The sequence below is a fragment of the Neovison vison genome, chromosome 10 (assembly GCF_020171115.1).
Source record: "Neovison vison isolate M4711 chromosome 10, ASM_NN_V1, whole genome shotgun sequence".
Taxonomy (NCBI): Eukaryota; Metazoa; Chordata; class Mammalia; order Carnivora; family Mustelidae; genus Neogale; species Neogale vison.
Genome location: NC_058100.1, coordinates 1,179,708 through 1,200,601, shown reverse-complemented (window position 1 = coordinate 1,200,601; position 20,894 = coordinate 1,179,708). Strand labels below are relative to the sequence as shown.

The window sequence follows — 20,894 nt, the reverse complement described above, 5'->3', positions numbered from 1 at the left end:
GTGTGAGTCTTAAATTATTATTTCTTCCTGTCGTTTACACCCGAGGTGGGGGCAGGGGAAGAGGAGGGGAAGAGGAGGGGGGGAAATTGCCTCCCCCCCTAAGGCACTGAGTGGAGAAGCCGCAAGGGGGGAGGGGGGAGGTCACATTGTCCTCACTCTCTGGGGCTGGGCCCCAGGTCTCCCCCATCACCTGAAATGCTAAGATGAGGCCCAGGGCAACCCGACCTCCCCCAACCCCAATATATTACATCATCACTTTTTAAATAGATACAGGGACTGGTCCCGCTACCCCCTCCCTGTGACACCCCCTCACTCCTGGGGGTCCCTGGGCAGCTGTGCAAATGGGCATGAGGTGCAGGGGAGGAAGGGAGAGCACCGGGCCCCTTAACCTGCCCCTTTTAGGAAGGGGGAGGGGCCGCCAGGCCAGGGAGGGGAAATAGTGCAAGGCAGAGCCCAGGCCGCAAAGGGGGGGGCAGCACCCAGCGAGGGAGGGAGGCGGACCCCCCCCCAGCAGAATCGGGTAGTTAAAAATCTGAAACTAGATTTCTTCGAGACCGACAGAAGAGGCTATGTACAGACCCGGGCGGACTCCGTCCTAAGGGAACAGTGGGGGTCCCTCTCCGCGACCCAGCGGGGCCTCAGCCGGCGCCCCCACCCCCGCCCGGACGCCCGCGGCTCGGGGAACGGCCGCCAGGGGGCGCCCGCCCGCGCGCTCCGCAGCCCGCAGCCCCTCACCCCGTCCCGCAGCCCGCGCCGCGCCAGCCTGGGGGCGGCGTGAGTCAGGGGCGGCCCGGCGGCGGCTCCGGCTCGCACCTGGGCGGGAGGAGGAGAGGAGGGCAGGAGCCACCCGGCCCGCCCTGCCCTCTGGCCCCGGGGAGGGAGCGGCGGGAACAAGACATTCCCTGCCCGGGGACGCGGGAGGGGAGGGCAGGGCCGGGGCGGAGAGCCGAGCGGAGCGGCCCCTCCCGCTGCCCCCAGGGGCGGGCGAGCCGCTCAGGCCACCCCGCCCCCTGCTCCTTCAGGACCCCGTGACTCAGCGCTGGGAGCCTGGCGGGGGTGGGGGGGGTAGGTGAGGTGCGGGGGGTGGGGGGGGGAGGAGAGGGTGCGGAGGGGGGGCGCGAGGATGGCTCCTTCCTGCGGGCGCAATCCCCGAGGCTTTCCAGCCTCGACCTCGCTTCCCCCCCCCTTCCTCGCCGCCCCCTTTGCATAATTCTCTGCCGGGGAAAGGGAACAGAAAGCAGGAAGGAGGGGGTCTCAGAAGGGGAGGGAGGGGCGGTCCTTCACCCCCGGACTCCGCCAAACCCCTGGGGGCATGGGGGCGGGGCGAGGCTTTGGTCCCAAGCCCCCCACCCCCTAGAAACCCGCATAGCCGAAGAGGGACCCCACAAATCAGAAATATATTATTGCTTCTACTCCCCAGGAGCGGCTGGGGACAGGGCCCCACCGTTCACAACAAACAGCTGGAAATGGAGGCGTACTATAGGGATCACTCCTTAGGAGTTCACCCCAATCTGGGGAGCCCCCGACCCCAAAGCCTTCTCAGCTTGGAACTGGAATGAGGGCTCTGGGGCGACAGGGGCGGACTGCTGAAGCCAGGGAGCCCAGCGCCCGGCCCCCAGCCCTGTCCAGCCCGCGTGCCCCCGCTGCTTGGCATGGGCGCCCCGGCCGCGCGCTGCTGGGGACGGCGACCGGCCCTCTTTAAGAGGACTCCATGGTACCTTCAGCCTTAGGCGTCCGGGGTGCCCCCTCCTCCTCCTCATCATCAGGGGGGCCCAGGGTGGAGACCGGGGGCCCAGGCGGGGCTGACTGCTCCCAGAACCGAGCCAGAGAGAGGCGGAAGGTGTTCAAGTGGCCATTGGAGAGGTCGAGGCCCGCGGTGGCCGGGGCGGCAGCGGAGGGGGGCGGGTAGTGCGGGGGCGCGTCGTCCTTGCGGCGCCGCCGGGTGCGCACCTCCAGGCAGTTCTGGCCCTTGAGGTGGCGCTGCAGGTGGTCCTCCTTGGCGAAAGCCTTGTGGCACAGGTGGCACTCGTAGGGCCGGTCCCCCGTGTGCAGGTGCATGTGGTTCTTGAGGTCGTAGCTGTGCAGGAAGCGGGCTGGGCAGTGCGGGCAAGAGTAGGGGCGCTCTCCCGTGTGCTTCCGCATGTGGATCTTCAGCTTGTCGTTCCTGGCGGGCAGGGGGAGGGGCGCCGGTCAGGCCCAGGACCACCCCCTCCCCAACCCCTCCCCCCCAACCGCAGGTGGGCAGCGCCACCACCCCCTCCGGGGCTTCCAAGCCCAAAGCTGTCCTGAGCCAAACCCACCTCCCTCACCTTTCTCCCGACCTCCCAATCTGGGTGTCCCCAGCGGCTCTGGGGACCTCCACACCCCCAGTCGTTCTGGGCGGGGACCCCCCTGCTGGGTCCCCGGCCCCCTAGAGCTCACCGGGTGAAGCGGACGCCGCAGACCTCACAGGCAAAGGGCTTCTCCCCGGTGTGGGTCCTCATGTGGCGCGGCAGCTTGCCGGCCCCGTGGATGATCTTGTGACAGACCGGGCACTCCTGGGGCATCTGGGAGCGGCGCTTGCGCACCAGCTTGTCCTGGCCATCCAGGCCTGGGGCCAGAGCGTCCTGGTGCAGCGAACTCAGGTAGGCCATCAGGTCGGGGTCAATGGCGTCCTCGTCCGAGCCCAGCTCCTCTGGGGACAGCGGGGGTCCCCCTCCCTGCGCCATCCCGTAGGCAGAAGGGTACACCAGCTCCTCTTCTTCCTCATCACCCTCATAGGGCTCGTAAGTTAGGGGCCCCTCGGGGGGTGAAGCAGTCCCCGCTGGAGGGCTGTAGCTGTCCCCCAGCCCGCTGCCTGTGCCGCTGCCCACTCTGCCCCCCGCCACCTCTTCCTCCTCATAGGTCGTGGGGTGGGCAGGTGCCGTGGGTGCCTCGGGCACTAAGTGGTTTGCCCGGGCCCCCTTGGTCTGCAGGAAAGCTTTCCGGGGCTTGCGGCTGCGGCGGGCCACTGGCCGTGGCGTGGGCTGGGGCGGGGGCGGGAGGGGCCCCTGGGGTGGTCTGTCTTCTCCGTTGGGAACTCCCGAGGAGGCCGTGGCCGTGGCCGTGGCGAAGGCCTCCAGGTACTGGCGGGCCCGCTCGCAGTCGTCCTCGTCGGGGCTGGGGGCCTCCAGCCCACTGCCCTGCAGGATCTCCATGCAGGCGGCGATGACGCACGGGATCTCCAGCAGCCGGGCGGCCTGCAGCACGGCGGGCATGTTGGCGCTGCTGGTGGTCAGCGTGGCCGTGTAGGCGAACTCCAGCAGGGCACCCAGGGCCTCGGGCCCCACGAAGTCCAGTTCGCACACGCCAGCCCCGGCGGCCCCCGCCGCTGCGCCACCGCCCCCTGCCCCTGCCACCGCACCGCCGCCCTCAGTGAAGAGCTTCTTGAAGTAGTGGCTGCAGGCGGCCAACACGGCCCGGTGGGTGCGGTACTCGAGGCCCTGCGTCCGGATGGTGAGGTCACACAGGTGGCCCAGCTGCCGCTGCTCATTGAGGCAGCTCAGGAGCTCGCTGCTGTGGTCCGGGAATGGGATCCCGATGAGGTCGTCCTCGGGGCTCCCCATCTTGTCCTGCGGGTGGAGGACAGGGGCAGGTGAAAGGCGCTCGGCCCGCACTTCCTGTGCCGGCAGACTGCCAGCTCGGCTCCCCAGGGCTTCAGACCCAGGGGACCTTCCAGAAGCCTCCCTGGACTGAGAAGCAGTCATCTCACAGACAGGGGACCCAAGGCGCAGACAGGGCAAGCGACGTCCAACTTCTGAGGGCCAGAACGCGTTCAGACCCAGGCGGCGGGCCCCCGGTCCTATTCCCAGCTGCTCTGGCCGCCCTGCTGCTTTGCCTGCCCCACTCCCCGTGCCTTTGGAGGGAGCTCTGGGGTCCTGGCCCAGGCTTCGTGAAGGACTCGGGGCTCAGTCATCTGAGAAGTGGGGTGACAGCCTCTGATGGCACTAGAGAGGCCAAGGACAGAGCTAAGATTCGCACTGGACCAGGGTCTGCTCCGGGCACTTCCACCCAAGTGACCCCACAAGGGTTCAGGGCTCCACAGAAGCTCTGCAAACTCACCAGGCAGCTTCCCAGCACCTTCACCTTCACCCTCCTCCTCCTCCCCTCCCCCACCCACTAAAAGTTCAACTCCCCTTTTAGATTTCACGCTCCCCCCAGGCCAAAAGGGAACCACTGCTCCCAGCATCCCTCCCCCCAAATCCTCCCCTCCCCCAGGGGGCCAAGGAGCAGCCACCCTTTGCTGGGGTGTCAAGGCCTGGCTCTGGTGCTTCCTGCCCCGCACAGATAAGCATCGTCCCCGCCCCCTCCCCCACTGCCAATAGGCCAAGTTCCAGTTCCACCCCTCCCCAGCACAGCTGCCATGGCACCTCTCCCTCCGCACCTCTCCCTCCCCATCCATGGCCCTTTGGGAGAGTGGAGAGCTGGGGGCCCAGAGGGTTCTCTTCTATGCTAGGTGCTCTCCCCTCCAGGGGAGGCGCTGCAGCACCCCGGCACCCCGGAGGCTGGTGGGGGGACAGGAGGGCGGCAGGTGGGCCTGGCCTGGGAGTGAGGAGCGCTGCCTGAGTCCTCGGTTTGCTGCCAGGTTGCCGAATGACCTTGGGCCAGTCCCTTCTGTCAGGCGTGTGTTTCCGGGAACGGACAAGGAGCGGGTGAGAGCAGAGGTCCCAAGAGCCCAGCCCTTCAGGCCTGACAGGGGGAGGGCGGGTCTGAAGCAGGGGGAGACAGGGGGGCCTGGAAAGAAAGTGGCTGTGGAGTCGGCCCCTGACAGTGAAAGCTGCCCCTGTGGCTGAGGAGTTCCTTGACTTTAAACACGCGGTCTCCGAGCCTCCTTCCTAGTCTGCTCTGCGTAATTCCACCGGACCCGGAGGCTTGTGGGGACATCGGGTAAATGAGACCACGTGGGGGGGGGCAATAAACATTCTGGCCTTGGGAGGTAGGAACGAGGCCTCGCCCGGGGCAGATTCCACAAATGGCCTCTCCTGGGAAGGCTTGGCTTGGGGACAGCTGGGTCTCCCTGCCTCAAATCGCCCCAAAGAGTCAAGTTACTATGAGCTACATGACCTTGGATCAGTCACTTCCTTTCCTCAGGAAGCCGGTTTCCTCCTCTGTAATAGGAAAGGCTGGCTGATGTGGTCCCGAGGGCGGGTACCACTGACCCTGGTCCGTGTCTTCTTTGCCACTTCCAACAGCTGCTCAGCCCCACCGCGGAGGGAAAAGGTTTTTGGGGGGAGCTGGGGAGGGGGGGTCAAGAGCCACAGATTTCCCCTTCCGAGCATAAGACCGGCATTGTCTCCGCCTGTCACCTTCCCTGTGATGCCAGGACTCCTGCAGGGCACCCTCGGGGAGCAGCACCCACGGGTCTCCCCGCTCCAGGCCGACACCAGGCGCCTTCAGCAAGCCCTCAGCTCCCACTTCTCTCCCTGGGAGCCACCCCAGCTCCCTTTGCTTCCCTGCCCACACTTCACAAACAGAGCAAGTGGCAAATGGCCCCAGGACTTGGGAACAAACAAAAACCGGGTGGGCAGTGGCAGCAGTGGGCACCCTCCTGCGCCCAGGCAGATCCTGTCCCTCCCGAGGGGGATGGGTGGGGCTGTCCTCGCTGTCCATTGGCCTGGAGCTGGGCACCCGCAGGCACGTGGCTTGCCCCAGCCCTCTCCTCCTCCCCTCCCCACCCCACCCATTCCTGCCGCTAGGCCCGCCTCCTTGCTCCCACCCCTCATGTGTTTTCCGCGGCAAATGACAATAATCAATTACGTGTACACGTCACCTCTGACTTTTCAAAGCCTTTTACCATGATTGGCATCTTCCTCCTCCCACCCAGCCTTGGCGGCGGCCGGGCCCACAGCATTCTCCTTTCCAGCAGAGACGCAGGGCTCCAGGAGGGGTCCCGAGCCAGGACGGCAGCGAGGCGGGGAGGCCCCACGGGTGCGAGCCGCTTCACTCCTGCAGCGGCGGGGCCTGGCCGCCTCGCCGGCCCTTCGCGGAGCGCCCGGAGCGCGTCCTGCCGCTGCGAGTCTGGGTCTCCTCCGTCTCTGTCCCGGCCTTTCCGTCTCGTTCGCGCGTCTCCGCGGGTCGCGATGATACCAAAGGGAAATCGTCTTCATTAAAGTCCCTATTTCTTGTACCTCGGCCTCGTGGTCCCTGTTGCTGCCCGTCCGCGACCGCGTCGGCGGGGGTGGGGGGGTGTCCCGCACCCACGCGTCCGCGCAGCGACGCTCGGTCCCGGCCGCCCGGTGGCCCCGCCCCCGCCCCGCCCCCTGGCCGCGCGGTGGAGGCGGCCGCGCCGACTTCCGCTTCCGGCCGCCGCTGCCGCCACCGCCACCGCCGCCGCTGCCGCTGCCGCTGCTGCTGCTGCTGCTGCTGCTGTGGCCGCGGGCCGGCGGCTGGCGCTGCGCTCGCTCCCGGGCCTCGCCGCCTGGCCTGGCCGCTCCTCGCGGGCGTCCCGACCCCGCTCCCGGCGATGGTGCTGCCCGAGCGCGCGTCTGTCCCCCGCCGCCGCTGACCCCGGCCCCCACCCCCCCGCCCCATGGCCGCCTCGGCGCCGCCCCCACCGGACAAGCTGGAGGGAGGTGGCGGCCCCGCACCGCCCCCTGCGCCGCCCGGCACCGGGAGGAAGCAGGGCAAGGCCGGTGAGAGCGCCGAGGGGCTGGGCCCGCCGAGCACTCCAGGGGCCGGGGGCCGGGGCCGGGGGGCGGGGGGTGGTTCCGGGGGCCCGAAGGGAGGCTCGGGCAGGAGGGGTGGGGGTCTGGCGTCACGGATGGGGCACCCCGGAGCCCCGGGGGAGTCGGAGGGCATGTCTGTCGTTGAAGGGAGGAGGCGGCCGAGAGTGCGGTCGCGCGGCGTGTCTCGTGTGGCACCTTTGTTCCTACCGAGTCTGGGAGCGGGCGCCTGTCCGAGTTGGAGGAGCCCCTCCGGGCGCGTCCGGGACACTGGAGGTGGGGCAGCCCCGGGGAAACGCGTTTGTGTGTGCCCTGTGCTGCGCTTCCAGGTCTGCAGATGAAGAGCCCGGAGAAGAAGCGGAGGAAGTCCAGTACGCAGGTGGGTGGTGCCGCCCCCCCCGTGCGCGCACCTGCCTCGGGTGCAGGGAGGACGGCGGCTCCGAGGCTCGCCCTGTCCCTCCGCTTCCTCACCGATGCGGGGTGGGCGCCGTGGGGCCGCCCATCTTCCCTGCCCGGCCAGCGGGTTTCCTCGCCCTGCACGTTTCCTGTCCCGATTCCCTCCTGGCAGGTGACACCTCCCCCTTACCGAGGTGTGTTCCGGTGACTTCTCCGGGCCTCTGTGCTCCTGACGCTTTGACGGTTTGGGGAGATAGGCCCCGTCCCCGTGTTACAGAGGAGGGATCCGGGGCCTTAAAAAGCGGAACACCCGCCTAGGGGTCCTCGAGCTTATCGGTTGTCAGAGCGAGGACTCAGCCCGGTTCTGTTGCTCTGTTACAGTCTGAGGTCTGTCCCCATTTATTTACATCTGAGCTGGCCGTCAGGAACGTCCAGAACACGCTGTTTTCGCTGCCCTCGTGTGGTTTTGTGGCTGTGTGCTTCCCTCTGTGACCCTCGTTCCCCCACCTGTTCCCCACTAGGGCCCTGCATACTCACATCTGACGGAGTTCGCGCCGCCCCCGACTCCCATGGTGGACCACCTGGTTGCATCCAACCCTTTTGAGGATGACTTTGGAGCCCCTAAGGTGGGGGGTGCGGCCCCTCCATTCCTGGGCAGTCCTGTCCCCTTTGGAGGCTTCCGTGTACAGGGGGGCATGGCAGGCCAGGTACCCCCAGGCTATGGCACTGGGGGTGGAGGGGGCCCCCAGCCTCTTCGTCGACAGCCCCCCCCTTTTCCTCCCAACCCTATGGGCCCTGCTTTCAACATGCCGCCCCAGGGCCCTGGCTACCCACCCCCAGGCAACATGAACTTTCCTAGCCAGCCCTTCAACCAGCCTCTGGGTCAGAACTTCAGCCCTCCTGGTGGGCAGATGATGCCAGGCCCAGTGGGGGGATTTGGGCCCATGATCTCACCTACCATGGGTCAACCTCCCAGAGGAGAGCTGGGCCCCCCTTCTCTTCCCCAACGCTTTACCCAGCCAGGAGCACCTTTTGGCCCTTCTCCTCTCCAGAGATCTGGTCCGGGGCTCCCCAGCCTGCCCCCCAACACCAGTCCCTTCCCTGGCCCAGACCCTGGCTTTCCTGGCCCCGGTGGTGAGGATGGGGGAAAGCCCTTGAATCCACCTGCTCCCACTGCCTTTCCCCAGGAGCCTCACTCAGGCTCCCCAGCTGCTGCTGTGAATGGGAATCAGCCCAGTTTTCCCCCAGATAGCAGTGGGCGGGGTGGGGGCCCCCCAGATGCCAACAGTCTGGCACCCCCCAGCAAGGTGGGTGGGGGCTCGGGGCCTCAGCCTCCCCCGGGCCTGGTGTATCCGTGCGGCGCCTGTCGCAGCGAGGTGAACGATGACCAGGACGCCATCCTGTGTGAGGCTTCCTGCCAGAAGTGGTTCCACCGGGAGTGCACCGGCATGACGGAGAGCGCCTACGGGCTGCTGACCACCGAGGCCTCTGCCGTCTGGGCCTGCGATCTCTGCCTCAAGACCAAGGAGATCCAGTCTGTGTACATCCGCGAGGGTGTGGGGCAGCTGGTGGCTGCTAACGATGGGTGACGCCAGCCAGGGGCGTGGTCTCCAAGTCTGGCTCTCGGTCCTCGTTTCCACTGGCTTCCCGTCCCTGTGGGGCAGAAGCACAGTGGCTCCTGGGGCCACAGAAGGAACAGGTGGGCAGGCAGAGGTGCCTGGATCACTCACCCTTCTGGAAACGACACGGACACGTTGAGATCCGCAGAGATCCGGGGAACCAAAGCCCGTCTGAGTATCGTGGTGGCTCCAGTCCTGAAGGCCGAGGGGTGTGGCTGTGAGGGAAAAGAGGCTTAAGGAGGATCTGGAGGGCAGGGGCCTCCCCCATGCAGGCCCCGAATGCCGGCCAGCCACACCCCCCTCCCGGTGGCCTTGGTGTTTGGAGTGACCTCTTAAAGGGTTCTGGCTAGAGGAGTGGGTTCCCAGCCCTGCAGTAACCTCTTTGTGGGCCTTAGGAGACAGCTGTAGGGAATAGATGGGGAATTTCCCCTTTTCTCACCCTCCCCTTGCTTCCTCCCAAGACCTACCTAAGTCCTACCCCCATCAGAGAACCAAATAGCTTGAGTAAGCAGGAGAGCTGTTGGCTGGGGCGGTTTCTTGGTGATTTGGGGCTTCAAGACTGGGTAAGAGACACTGTCCGAACATGTGTGTCCCTCATACCAAAGCCACTGGCCCTTTCTCAGCCTCTCTTGGGCTTTTCTCCCAATGACCACATTTTTGCCAAAAATTGGGCTTTGCGGTCTAACGGATCGGGATATTTGAAGTTTAGACTGCCCTGGACCAGGGACCCTGCTCGCCTGGCCCTCCCCGCCTCGTCAGTTTGTTCCGTGGTCCTGGCAGCGCGGCCATGGCGCTGGTCTCGCGCTTTTGGCGTCTGTATTCCTCCGCCTCCCTGGCTCGAAGGAAAGCTTGGACGGGCACAGACCGCGTATACCTCATCTGATAGAAGGATCTCTGTCCCCGCGTGGGTAAGGGAGGTGGCGGGCCGGTCACTGCGGTGGTCCTGAGATGCACTCCAGAGACTGGTGTTTTGCTTCTCTTTCCCTGCCTTTCTGTGTATCTGCTGGGCCCGGGGGCTCTGGCAGTATCCCTTCGTTCCCAGAGGCCGGCACTGGGCTCTGTTTGTTCCTATTTTACTTTTTATGCACCGCCTACCAGAGCTGGCCCTGCGCCCACGGAGGAGCCCCGCGCCGCGGTTCCCTGCGGTTCGAGCGCACGTTCCTCGGTGGGGTGGGGAAGGCAGGCACGGGTGTGGCCCGGAGAGGCGCCCCGGGTCCCCTCGGAAGACTTAGCGAGCATACTGCAGAACGCATTTGCCTGCCCAGGTGGGCAGCAGCGTCGAGGCGGTGGAAAAGAGGGGAGGGGGTTCTGGGCTTCTCTCTTTCAGTGTCTGTCCCCCCCCCCCTTTGTGTTGTGTTTGTGGTTCTGTTGCGCTCCTTCATCTGTTGCTATTTTTGTGATGTCCTCCTCCCCTGCCTCCCATCTCTGCCTTTTGTAAGTGGCTTCTGGGGGACGGGGTCTGCTCAATTCTCTCCCTTCCCAGTACTTTTTGGAAGGAAGGGGGGGTGGCAGAGATGTGGTGATGGGTTTTTTTTGTACCGTTGGGTTAATAAAAAGACTTGAAAACTCAGACAAGGACTCCTGCTCTTTCTGGGCACAAAGGTTGGAGTGAACCTCGCCCCGCGGGAAGGCTTGCGGGGGGAGGATGGGTATGTGGCCCAGGGTTCCTGGCAGCGGGACTGGCAGAGAGATTGAGGGCCCCGAGCTGATCTTAGTCGCAGTCCTAGTCCTTCCTAAGTCGAGGAGCCGAGGGACGCCCGAGCGCGCCACCCCTCCCCCTGCGTCCCCGCCGGGAGAACGTGTTTCTTTTCTGGGCACATTCCTGGGCCAGGCGGGCAGCCAGGGCCTCGGGGACGGGGACAAGTGCCGTTCAGTGCTTCTAGGCTCAGCGCTCCCTCCCGCACCCCGGCCGGCGCTAGCGGTCCAGCGGAGCGGGAAGCGGCGGCGGCCCCGGGCTGGCAGATTTCATCTGGGGACGCCACCCCCTCCCCTTTGGCACGAGTAGCCGTGGAACCCTCCCTCGGCACCCGGGCCGGCTGAGAACGGCCGGAGAGCTATTTCCAACCCTCGGCGCGCCGTGTCCCCTCCCCCGCCCTGCAGCTGTGTCCGTCCGTCCTAGGGTCGACCTTGCCCTTCGCCCCTGCTGCCTCGGGAGGTGCCGCCCTGCGCCTTCCAGCGGCAGCTCTTCCCCGGAGAAGCTGTCTAGACGCCGGGAAGAGGGGAGGTCGCCCCCCACGCCGCTCGCCCCGGGATGGGGCGGGGGTCCGGGACCCGAGCAGGCCCCCCTCTCTGCCCGGCCTCCCAACACCAGCTCTTATTGGCCCGAAGTTTCCGCCCCCTCAGGGACGCTGGCCTCCCATTGGCCGGTCCCGGTCACGTGGTCCCGCCTCCCTCCCTCCCTCCGGGGACTGGAAACCCCGGGCGGCAGCAACAGGTCCCGGCGGGTCGGAAGGCGCGGTCAGGTGAGGCCCTACGGGGCTGGGGGCCCCCGGACCCCCGCGGGACGCGGACGCGCAGCCGGGCGTGCGCTCCGCGGGAGACCGGGCGCTGCGTGTCGCCGCGGGGCCGGCGCGGGGGGCGCCCCGGGCGTCCGCCCCCGAGACGGAGTTGGCGCTGGGGTCCCGGGCAGGCTCCTGCTGCGCCGCGGTCCCCGCCTTCGAGGGCTGGGGGGCAGCTCCTGGGCGCGCCGAGTTTAGCGAGTCGGAGAGGGAAGGTCCCCCTTTAGCTGCCGTTTCCACACCGCAGAAGGGCCCGACGCGCCTGGAAGTGTGTTTGGGCCGGACCCTGCCCGCCTGCGAGTGCGGAGGGGTGGAGGCGGGGAGCGGCGGGGGACTTCCTAATAAGGCCCAGCGACGCTGGCGGGGGAGAGCGGGGCTCCCTGGTGGCGTCTGGGATGAGCTCCGCCGGGGGAGAGGTACCCGAGTGGGAGGCCCCGAGTGCGGGGGTTCCGGACTGTTTCCTCTTCGGGTCTCCCGAGCGTTGGTCTTGTTGACCCAGATATCGGGGCTGGTTTCCGTGGAGATGGCGGGTCTGACATCACCCTGGTTGCCATGGCGCCTGGTTCTGGAGGACCGGAGCAGGCTGTACACAGCCAGGGATAAACAGGGACTTCAGCCCAAGCTGCCACCACTTCCTTCCTGCCACCACCTGTTAGCAGTCACACGCAGCAGCTGGGGACAGGGACCATGACAGCCCAGTGCGTGGGGGGGCCGCCGCTCTGGGGCCGCCGCAAAAGCTGGCGGGGGCGTCCTGGGGATGCTGCTTGTGCCAGGGACGCATGGGCGTGGGGAAGGCACCGTGAGTGTCTGTCCCAGCCGTGGATCCCAAGGGGCCGCAGGTCGTTCGGGCGGCGTGCGGGTCTCGCCCTAGCTCAGACAGAAGGGGGCCGAGAGGGGGTGTCCTACTGCCAGACTTCTTCCCAAGCCCACCTTCCCTTCCCAGGTTTGCTGACAGCCCTTTCCACTTGCCAACCTTTCGGCCCCACAGAAAACAGCCACTTACCATCTGGAGGACTAGGTCCAAGACTGGGGGGTCGGCTCCTCTGTCCCTTCTGTCTCGTGCTGGGTCCTAGCTGCGGCTCCCAGCCGGAGGCGACAGTCCTGGGCCCAAGTGATGACAGGATAGGTCTCCTTCCTCTTAGCTGTCTTTGCATCAGGCTTTGGAAGCTGGAGCCACTTCCCCAGCCCGCCCGGCCAAGGGCAGAGTGGATTACCGAACGGTCGGCCCACAGCTCTGCTGTCTGTTGCTTTGCAAACTGTGAAGTCTTTATAACTGAGAGCGGTCACGAGAACCTCTCCCCGTGGCCTTCACATGCCCTGAGGTGACACTCTGCCCATCACAGAGCACGGAAAGAATCTGGGAAGGAGAGTCAGTATGATAAGGAGCCTTACTAAGGGTCCCCACGGACGGGTCTGCCAGCTCTTCTCAGGCCTGGCGGCCATGAGGACCATCGGGGAGGTTTTAAAAAGGACTCAGGCCCAGTTGGGTCAGACTCCTGGGTGATTCTGGCAGGTAGCCAGCGCTGGGGATCCCCGAGCCAGACTGGGTGAAGGGCTGAGGCTGGGCGGGAGTCCTGTCTTCTGCGCCCCCGTGGAGGAGGGGTGATGGTGGGAGAGTCTGGGATGGTTATTTTCTCCCTCCTCTCATCAGCTCCCCGTCCTCGGCAAGGTCAAGTTAGCCAACCTGTGTGGCCTTCATCGTCCCTGACTAACCCGAGGGCCCTGGCCAGGTCACCCCCAGAGCCTCTCCGGGCATGTGTTTTGACCTTTTGGAGTGGCCCCGCTGGTCTGTGGGAGAGGGGACCTTCTCTGTGGCTGTGCGTAGGTTTTGATGGGCAAGGCTGGTACTGCCCAGAACAGTGGAGGTTAGGGTTAGAAGGGTTGGTTCTGGAAGCTGCTGCCAAGCCCTGGGGACCTGGCCCAGACTGCCCTCTGCATCCTGCCTTTGCCGAAGGGAACTGGGGTCCTGAAGAGCGCTTTTCTCTGCAGGTGGCGGCGGCAGCTTCGGGGACGCCAGCAGCCATGGCTTCCTGCCCCGACTCCGACAACAGCTGGGTGCTGGCTAGCTCCGAGGTAGGGAGAGCCCGCCTGGGAGCCCACGGAAGAGAGGTGCTGGCAGGCCTGGGCTGCTCCCTGGGTCTGTGCCCTTCCTGGGTGCCCACGGTCACCTGTGTCACCTCCTTCTGGCTGCCAGGGGAGGGGACTCCAGGGCCAGGAGGACAGAGATGGGGCCCCAGGAGTCAAGTGGTGGGGCTTGGACTGGGCCTTGAAAGAAGGGTACCATGGGGTCAGCTGCAAGAAGTAGGGGCTGGTGTGAGCAGAGGGCCTGGGGCAACAACAGGAAAGCCATTTTGGGGGAGACAGGCACTCCATGGAGTGAGGTGGAGATATGGGCTAGATTGTGCTGGAATGAAGCAGGGGGCAGAGCCTGGGAACCTCTACAGACCCAGGCACACGGGTGTCTTCCTGAGGGGTGGGTCATGGAAGGGCTTTGGGTCAGAGGGACTTGGACGGTCATTGCCCTGGACAGAGCCCCCCCGCCCCGTGGGTGAGGTGAAGAAGGGACCGTTCTGAACATCTGCAGGACAGCTGGTGGCTGTGGACGCCTGTGTCCCCAAAGCCACTGAGAAGGGAGAAGGGCGTCATCAAGGGTCCCGGCCCTGGCTACTTGCTTTGTCCGGCACTGCCGGAAGGGGCGGAGGGGACAAGGGGCGGAGGGAGGGAGGAGGCTGGGCTCCAGGAGGTGCTGGGCCAGGACACAGGGCCTGGGGCACAGCGGGGGAGGAGAGGGGCGGACACTGTCATCTGTCCATGCACTTGCCTCCTGTTGGGTATCTTTGTTGATCGAGGGGCATTTACCTCTGGGTCCTCCCCTGTAGCAGCGGGGGTGTGGCTCCTGATGTGCCTAGCAGGCCGTGAGACGAGAGTGGTTTGAAAATTGCCAAGAACAGGGCGGCTGGGTGGCTCAGTGGGTTAAGCCGCTGCCTTCGGCTCAGGTCCTGATCTCAGGGTCCTGGGATCGAGTCCCACATCGAGCTCTCTACTCAGCGGGGAGCCTGCTTCTCTCTCTCTCTCTGCCTGCCTCTCCGTCTACTTGTGATTTCTCTCTGTCAAATAAATAAATAAAATCTTTAAAAAAAAAAAGAAAAGAAAATTGCCAAGAACATACTCAGATGGAGAACAGTTCTTGGAGGGGTGGCAGACGCTTGGGCAGGGGAGCGGTTGGCAAGCTGCTGAGCAGGGGTGTGCAGGGAGGGGAGCCGGGGTGGGGCTGGGGCGGGGCTGCAGGAGAGGGCTGTGTGGGGCAGAGGGAGAAGCCTGAGAGATGACCTCGACCCCGTGGTGCGAACAGCTGGCGAGAAGCCGATGGGGACGAGGTGTGGTGACCCTTAGTCCCCAGGGGCTTTACTTCTTGCCATCTTCTGCCTTCCGCCAGTCTCCAGCTTTCATTTGTGGGGAGGCGGGAGACCCAGGCTTCAGCTGGCTTCTTTGGGAGGGCGGGGGGGCACCGATGTGTGTGTGTGTGTGTGTGTGATGTGGGGGCACGTCCCAGCCCCTCCCCTCCCCACCAGCTTGCCTCTGCTCACGGCTGATTGAGTGTCGTAGGTTTTTGTGAGATGTGGGTGGGGGTCGCTGAGCGGGGTGGCAGGGTCCGGAGACCCCCAGCAGAGGCCCGCCCCCCACCTCCCGCTGTGGCCCTGGATCTGTGCTCTGCAGTGGCCTTCTGCCTGCGCCCCTTCCCCAGAGCCTGCCCGTGGAGACCCTGGGCCCGGAATCCGCGGCGGACACCGAATCAGAGCGAGCTCCCCGGGCACTCGGGAGCCCCTCCAAGGCGTCAGCGGAAGAGTCTGCTGGAGCTGAGGAGGGAGGAGGTAACAGGGCTCCCCTGGGGGCGGGGGGCCCCATTTCCTCAGGGAAAGGGCGTTGGGTTCGTCTGATTTCCGGGGTTCGTCGTGGTCTGAAGCCTTCCTGCTCCCACCCGGCCTGGCGTGTTGCGCCCCTCCGGCTCTGCAGGGCCTGCGGCAGCCCCAGGGCTGTGTAGGGAGTTCACGTGGGGGGCGGCGGCGTGTCTCCTGGGCTTTTCTTCCACCACAGAGACTGAGGCCCTTGTCCAGTCTGGGGAAAGCTCCCAGTCCGGGCCCGTTCTGCCGGAGAAGACTGCGGCTGAGGTGAGGACCCTCATCGGGTTGGGGGGCGGTGGGGACGGTCCAGAGTGCTTATGGCCCTGTCTGCTCAGGGTGACCAGGAAGGCGATGACTGTGCTGGGGGGGCCCCTGGCCGGGGAGACACGCCGGTCCAGGGAGACTCAGACGAGGGCCCTGGGGCGGCAGGCCTGGGACCGGACACAGAGGACCCGGAGGGTCAGAGCCCCCCAGGAAACCTGCCTTCATCGCCCAACATAGGTGAGATGTGCCCCTCTTTACTCTCCTTCTGGAAGGAACGAGCAGGCTCGGTGGCAGGAGTGCTCGCTGGAGGGCTTGCTGCCGAGCAGGGCTGTGGTCCGGGCCCTGACACTGAGCAGCTGGGGGTCTCCTTACGCTGTGTCTGTGAATCCTCCCCACTTCCCCCGAGGGCGCCGAGGCTCAGAGAGGTTACATGATGCGGCCAAGGTCACGTAGCAGGGAAGTGGCAGGGCCTGGGTCTTCCCCTCGTCCGGGGCTGCTTCTCTCCCAGCCCCTTGGTTCAGCTCTCGCCCCCCCATGAGTCTCCATCCTGTGTCCAGAGATGAGAGAGGGAGGGAGCTGCATGGCCTGGGCAAGAGAGGTCGCAGGCTGTCTTGTCTGAGCCAAATGCAAGTCAGACCAAGAGAGCAGGAGGCTGAGGTGCGATCACTGTGCACCCTCAGCGGGGAGGGGCTTAGTCCTGGGACGGGTGCAGGGAAGGGCGAGGGGGGGCATGCCTGGGGAGGGGTTCACACTGGAGGGGATGTTCCAGGCTCTGGGTCGGTAGGGTTGGAGGAACAGAAGGTTCCAGGCCAAGGCTGTAGCATCCACTGTGGGATGAGGCCACCTGTCCTGTGCTAAGGAGGTGGGGCCCAGGACAGCGTGTGTGACTCTGAAGGGTGACAGGTAGAGGGAGAGGCCGGGGCCTGGAGGGGACAAGTGCAAAGACCAGGGGCGGGCAGATTCGAGGCACGTGATGCTGAGTTGTCTGGGTGTGGGGCGCGTGCAGGGGGTGGGACGCAGGCAGCCGGATGGCAGCAGGGGTGCCTCTCCGAACGGGCGTGGGGCGCGATGGGCCCCCAAAGAGACCAGCGTGGAGGGCAGTGCGCTGAGAGTTTGGTCCCTGGGGGGCGGCAGGCAGGAGTGGCTGGCCGGTCAGTCGTACAGGTCAGGGGCTACAGACTGGGGAGCGTGGGAGTGACATGGTGCAGTGGGGTGGCCAGACCCCCGAGCACCCTCACCGTCAGGCCAGGAAGAGCGGGGCGGCCCCCGAGCTATGAGGGAGTTGGCGGGAGGCTCGTGTGGGCGGAAGGAGGCTGCGCCATGCAGAGTGGCTCCCTGGGTTTGCAGACGGAAAGGCCAGTGTCCCGCTCTCGGCTGCCCAGGTGCACGGGGACCCGGGGTCCCCACGTGTCCTTGTGGGTGGTCTCGGCCCGTGTCCTGTTCTCCGGTTGCCTCCCTGCCACGTCCCTGTCCCTTCCTCCAGCTTGGCCCAGGGAGGAGGCCCGAGGCTCCAGCAGCGAGGAGGACGCCGAAGTGGACGTGGAAGGTCTGCGGAGACGGCGGGGGCGGGGCCGGGAGCCTCGCGCTGCTCAGCCCGCGGGGCCCCTGCCCGCGGACGGCCAGGCCAGAGGCGAGGGTACAGCCTGGGAGCTGGGCGTCTCCCTCAACGTGTGTGTCCTTGGGGCCCTGGTGATGCTGGGGCTGGGAACCCTCGTCTTCTCCGGTGAGCGGGACCTCACCTGCTGGCTCCTGTGTCCCCGTCTGGCCTCCCCGTCTCCCCCGTCCCCTCACCAAGCTCTCCGTGTCTGTTCTCAGGTGCCCTGACAGAGGCAGACAGTGGTGAGTGGGGACGGGCTCTGGCTTGTCCGAGGCAGGCCTGAGGGAGGCTGCGGGGGGCAGTCAGTGACCCTTTGGCTGTCGGTGCTGATCCTGGGCCCCTTCCCTGCCGGCCCTCTCAGCCGTGGGCTCCAGGTCCGGGGCAGGAGGGCACGCGCGCGTGTGTGTATGGGAGAGTGGGCGGGAGGGGGGTGTCTGGTGTACGCAGAGGCCAATTCTGGATGTGGCTTTCCTGCAGGGCCCGCGGAGGAAGTGGACCTGCAGGTCTTCCCGGACACGGGGCTGGACACGGAGGTGCGGGACTCCGCGGGGCATGGGCAGGTCGGCTTCCTGGGCCCGGAGCTAAGCAGGGCCTGCCAGGGAGACCACAGGCCATGGGGCAGGAGGGTCATTGTCTCCCTTGCCCTCAGGATGGGGCCCCGGGACCGGCGGACCGTATCCCCAGCCTACAGAGCATGGGGGCACTGCTGGACAGGCTCGCCAAGGAGAACCAGGATGTGCGGCTGCTGCAGGCCCAGCTGCAGGTTCGTGCACAGGGCCCGCCCTCGGCCAGGGGCTGACCGTCTTCCCTCGGAGGAAGTCGTCTTTGTTACCCCCACCTTCCGCCGGGAGAGTCTCATCCCTCCTGCTGCCGGGGCCCAGGCCGCATGCCTGGCAGCCCCCTTGGAGGTGGTGCTGCTTTGTTCGGAGCCATGGCAGCACCTGCGGGGACTCAGAGGGAAGGCTGAGCGGCCATCAGTTAATAGAGTCTGTTCTGGGTGGGGGAGGCGGGTCTCAGATGGCTGATCGCAGGTTTGTCGAAGAGGGTACTTCTAGAAGGATACGGAAGCGGAGGTCCGGGACGGGATTTGGGGATCCAGGCTCTGGTGCAGGTTGTGGCCGGCATAGAGGAGGATCGAAGCCTCTGAGTGGCCACGCTCCTGGAGTGGATGCGGGGGCGGCCCTGACGGGAGCCTCCTGTGGCCCTGTCCACCCTAGGCCCAGAAGGAGGAGCTCCAGAGCCTGATGCAACAGCCCGGGGAGCTGGAGGAGGAGAACGCCGAGCTGCGGGGGGCCCTGCGGCGGGGCGAGGCGGCCCAGCGGGCCCTCGAGGCGGAGCTGCAGCAGCTGCGGGCCCGGCTGCGGGGGCTGGAGGGCGACTGCCTCCGAGGCCCAGATGGGGTGTGCCTCAGCTGGGGCCCGGGCTCTGCGCCGGCTGGGGCCACCGAGCAGCGAGGCCCCGGGGAGCGGGAGCCGGGCGCCGGCTTCCTGCAGCAGAAGCAGCGGCTGGAGGCCGAGGCCCAGGCGTTCCGGCAGGAGCTGGAGAGACAGCGGGAGCTGCTGGGGTCCGTGCAGCGGGACCTGGAGCAGAGCTTGAGGGACGTGGGCCACGGGGACCCGGCACATGCTGGCCTGACCGCGCTGGGCCACAGACTGGCCCGGAAGCTACAGGACTTGGAGAAATGGGGCCAGCATGCGGGGGTCCCTGCCAATGCCTCAGAGGCCCGCTTCCAGAGCTCCAGGGAAGGGAGTGGAAAGGAGAAGGGGCGTGGAGCCCGGAGCACCGAGCCCTGGAAGCACAGCAAGGAGGGCCGCGGAGGAAGGAAGAGCCGGTGGGGCGAGGAGGACAGGGGGGCCGCCGGGAGGGGCAAGGAGTGGGGCAGCAAGAAGGACGGCCAGCGACAGGGTCCCGGGGAGCCCCTGAGGAGGAGTGGGGGCCTGTACCCCCCCGCGGGGCGGCAGGAGCACCTTCCGTGGAAGGAGGGGGCTAAAGGCCAGCGGGACCCCCTGGGCCTGTGGGCAGAGCTGTCGAGGCGCAAGTACCGGCCACCCCAGGGCTGCTCGGGTGTGCCAGAGTGTGCCCGGCAGGAGGGCCTGGCCTTCGGTGTGGAGCTGGCCCCCGTGCGCCAGGAGGAGCTGGCCTCCCTGCTGAGGACTTACCTGGCTCGGCTGCCCTGGGCCGGCCCCCTGACCGAGCAGCTTCCCCTCTCACCTGCTTACTTCAGCGAGGACGGCATCTTTCGCCACGACCGCCTCCGCTTCCGGGACTTTGTGGATGCCTTGGAGGACAGCCTGGAGGAGGTGGCTGTGCGGCAGACGGGGGATGACGATGAGGTGGATGACTTTGAGCGTTTCATCATCAGCCACTTCTTTGGAGACATAGCGCTGAAGAAGAGGTGGGCGCCTGGGCCCAGGGGAGGGGGACGGGGTATCTGAAGGAGCAGGGGCCCTGAGGAGGGGTCTTCATTGGAGCCGCTTTTATTTTTTTTTAAGATTTTATTTATTTATTTGACAGACAGAAATCACAAGTAGGCAGAGAGGCAGGCAGAGAGAGAGGGGGAAGCAGGCTCCCTGCCGAGCAGAGAGCCGATGTGGGGCTCGATCCCAGGACCTGAGCCGAAGGCAGAGGCTTTAACCCACTGAGCCACCCAGGCGCCCCATGGAGCCGCTTTTAGTTTGCAGCTGGCTACCCGTGGAGCAGCGTCCACAGACTTGCCTGCCTTCCGGGAGGTCCGGAGCTGCCCGAGCTCACCCCATAGTGGTCTGGGCGGCCCCTCTTGGGCTGGGGAGACTTTTTCTCCGGGGTGTTCTGTCCTGTTCTGTTCTTGCCTTCCTGGTGCCCTGACTTCACGCAGGGGTAGCCTTCTGGCACCTGTGTTGGCTGTCTCCAGAGGAACAGGGTCCCCCCTTCCCAGGAGCCCTGTCTCACCATGTGGCCTCATCCTCTAAAGCTGTCTTCCTGCCCCCACCCCGTGTCTCCCCACAGGTCTGGGAAGAAGGAGAGGCCCTTGCGGAGACCGGGGAGGGGCTGAGGCCTGGCGTCCCCTGGTCCCAGGGACCACGCTCTCCTCTGGCTCCAAGGGGAGCAGAATCACTCAGCACTGAGGCCACTTCTGCAGGAAAAGGCCTTAGCTGGCTTGGCCTTGCTGTTTATGCAAATGTGTGCAAATGCGGGCTTGACAGCCGGAGCAGGTGGGGGGGGTGACGGAATGCTCATTTTGCAGCCACAGCTTTCGCCGTCGTGCGTGTGCCCCCCACAGCGGGCCCCTTGGCTCCATGCCCGGACCCCAGTCCCCGGGATGGGGGCCCAGCACTAGGGCTTTCCCTGGAGTGTCGTTAGACTTGAAGCAGCCACCCCGGGGGAGCGGGAAGTCCCCGCTTTACCTGTGCTGCTCACATGGCCGCACCTCCCTGCGCACTGTAGGCTCCACCCCAGTAAAAAGCGTTGGAGCTGCGGGTGGGGGTGGTGTCTGAGCACAGGGGCCCCGCACCCGCCTTGCCCCCGCGCCACCCTCCCACCCAGCCCGGGGCCGGGGCCGGAGCTCCCCATTTCTGCTCGCAGCCTTGGGGCCCCTGCGAGATGGAGAAGATGACCATGGGTTTCGGGGTGTGAGCCTGCGGCTGTGTGATCTCGGGCCGGCTCATTCCTGGGAGCCTTGGGTTTCCGAGGCTCAAAACGGGCCTGGACGGCCGCGGAGAGACTAAATAAAGCGGCGGAAGCTCGATGCCTGCTCCGTGTCCTGCGCGCCGAAGCGGTCGGTCTCCGGGGCTCGGAGGAGGGGGCGCGGGGGCGCGGGGTGACCGCTAGGTGGCGCCCCGGCTCCGGGTTGGGCGCAGACCCCGCTGGCCCCGCCGCGGGCGGCCGCTCCCGCAGACCCAGGCCACAGACCCCGCTGGGCTCGTCCATCCTGGCGGGGCTCCTTGACTGCCCCGGACATG

General features: G+C 66.3%; 3 protein-coding genes across 6 annotated transcripts; 2 read left to right on the top strand and 1 right to left on the bottom strand.

The window, feature by feature from the left end:
• Positions 1-22: 22 nt before the first annotated feature.
• Positions 23-4,176, bottom strand: ZBTB7B (zinc finger and BTB domain containing 7B). The gene is made up of 2 exons (XM_044266471.1): positions 2,422-4,176; positions 23-2,164 (listed from the first exon to the last, which is right to left on the bottom strand). The coding sequence occupies exons 1-2, from the start codon at positions 3,723-3,725 to the stop codon at positions 1,699-1,701; spliced, it is 1,770 nt and encodes a 589-aa protein (XP_044122406.1). The 5' UTR covers positions 3,726-4,176; the 3' UTR covers positions 23-1,698.
• Positions 4,177-6,395: 2,219 nt separating this feature from the next.
• On the top strand, positions 6,396-10,265 carry PYGO2 (pygopus family PHD finger 2). Its single transcript, XM_044266472.1, has 3 exons — positions 6,396-6,650; positions 7,010-7,059; positions 7,598-10,265. The coding sequence occupies exons 1-3, from the start codon at positions 6,548-6,550 to the stop codon at positions 8,663-8,665; spliced, it is 1,221 nt and encodes a 406-aa protein (XP_044122407.1). The 5' UTR covers positions 6,396-6,547; the 3' UTR covers positions 8,666-10,265.
• Positions 10,266-11,108: 843 nt separating this feature from the next.
• On the top strand, positions 11,109-20,680 carry PBXIP1 (PBX homeobox interacting protein 1). Of its 4 annotated transcripts, none has more exons than XM_044266465.1 (11): positions 11,109-11,157; positions 13,183-13,266; positions 14,939-15,065; positions 15,289-15,362; positions 15,431-15,596; positions 16,843-17,082; positions 17,175-17,198; positions 17,434-17,516; positions 17,606-17,719; positions 18,174-19,351; positions 19,942-20,680. In XM_044266465.1, exons 2-11 carry the CDS (start codon positions 13,216-13,218, stop codon positions 19,985-19,987), a joined length of 2,103 nt encoding a protein of 700 aa, XP_044122400.1. In that variant the 5' UTR covers positions 11,109-11,157; positions 13,183-13,215; the 3' UTR covers positions 19,988-20,680. The 4 variants fall into 4 exon arrangements, with proteins under 4 accessions (XP_044122400.1, XP_044122398.1, XP_044122399.1 ...); XM_044266463.1 differs by having other exon boundaries at positions 15,208-15,362; positions 15,440-15,596; XM_044266464.1 differs by having other exon boundaries at positions 15,208-15,362; positions 17,434-17,489.
• Positions 20,681-20,894: the final 214 nt, after the last annotated feature.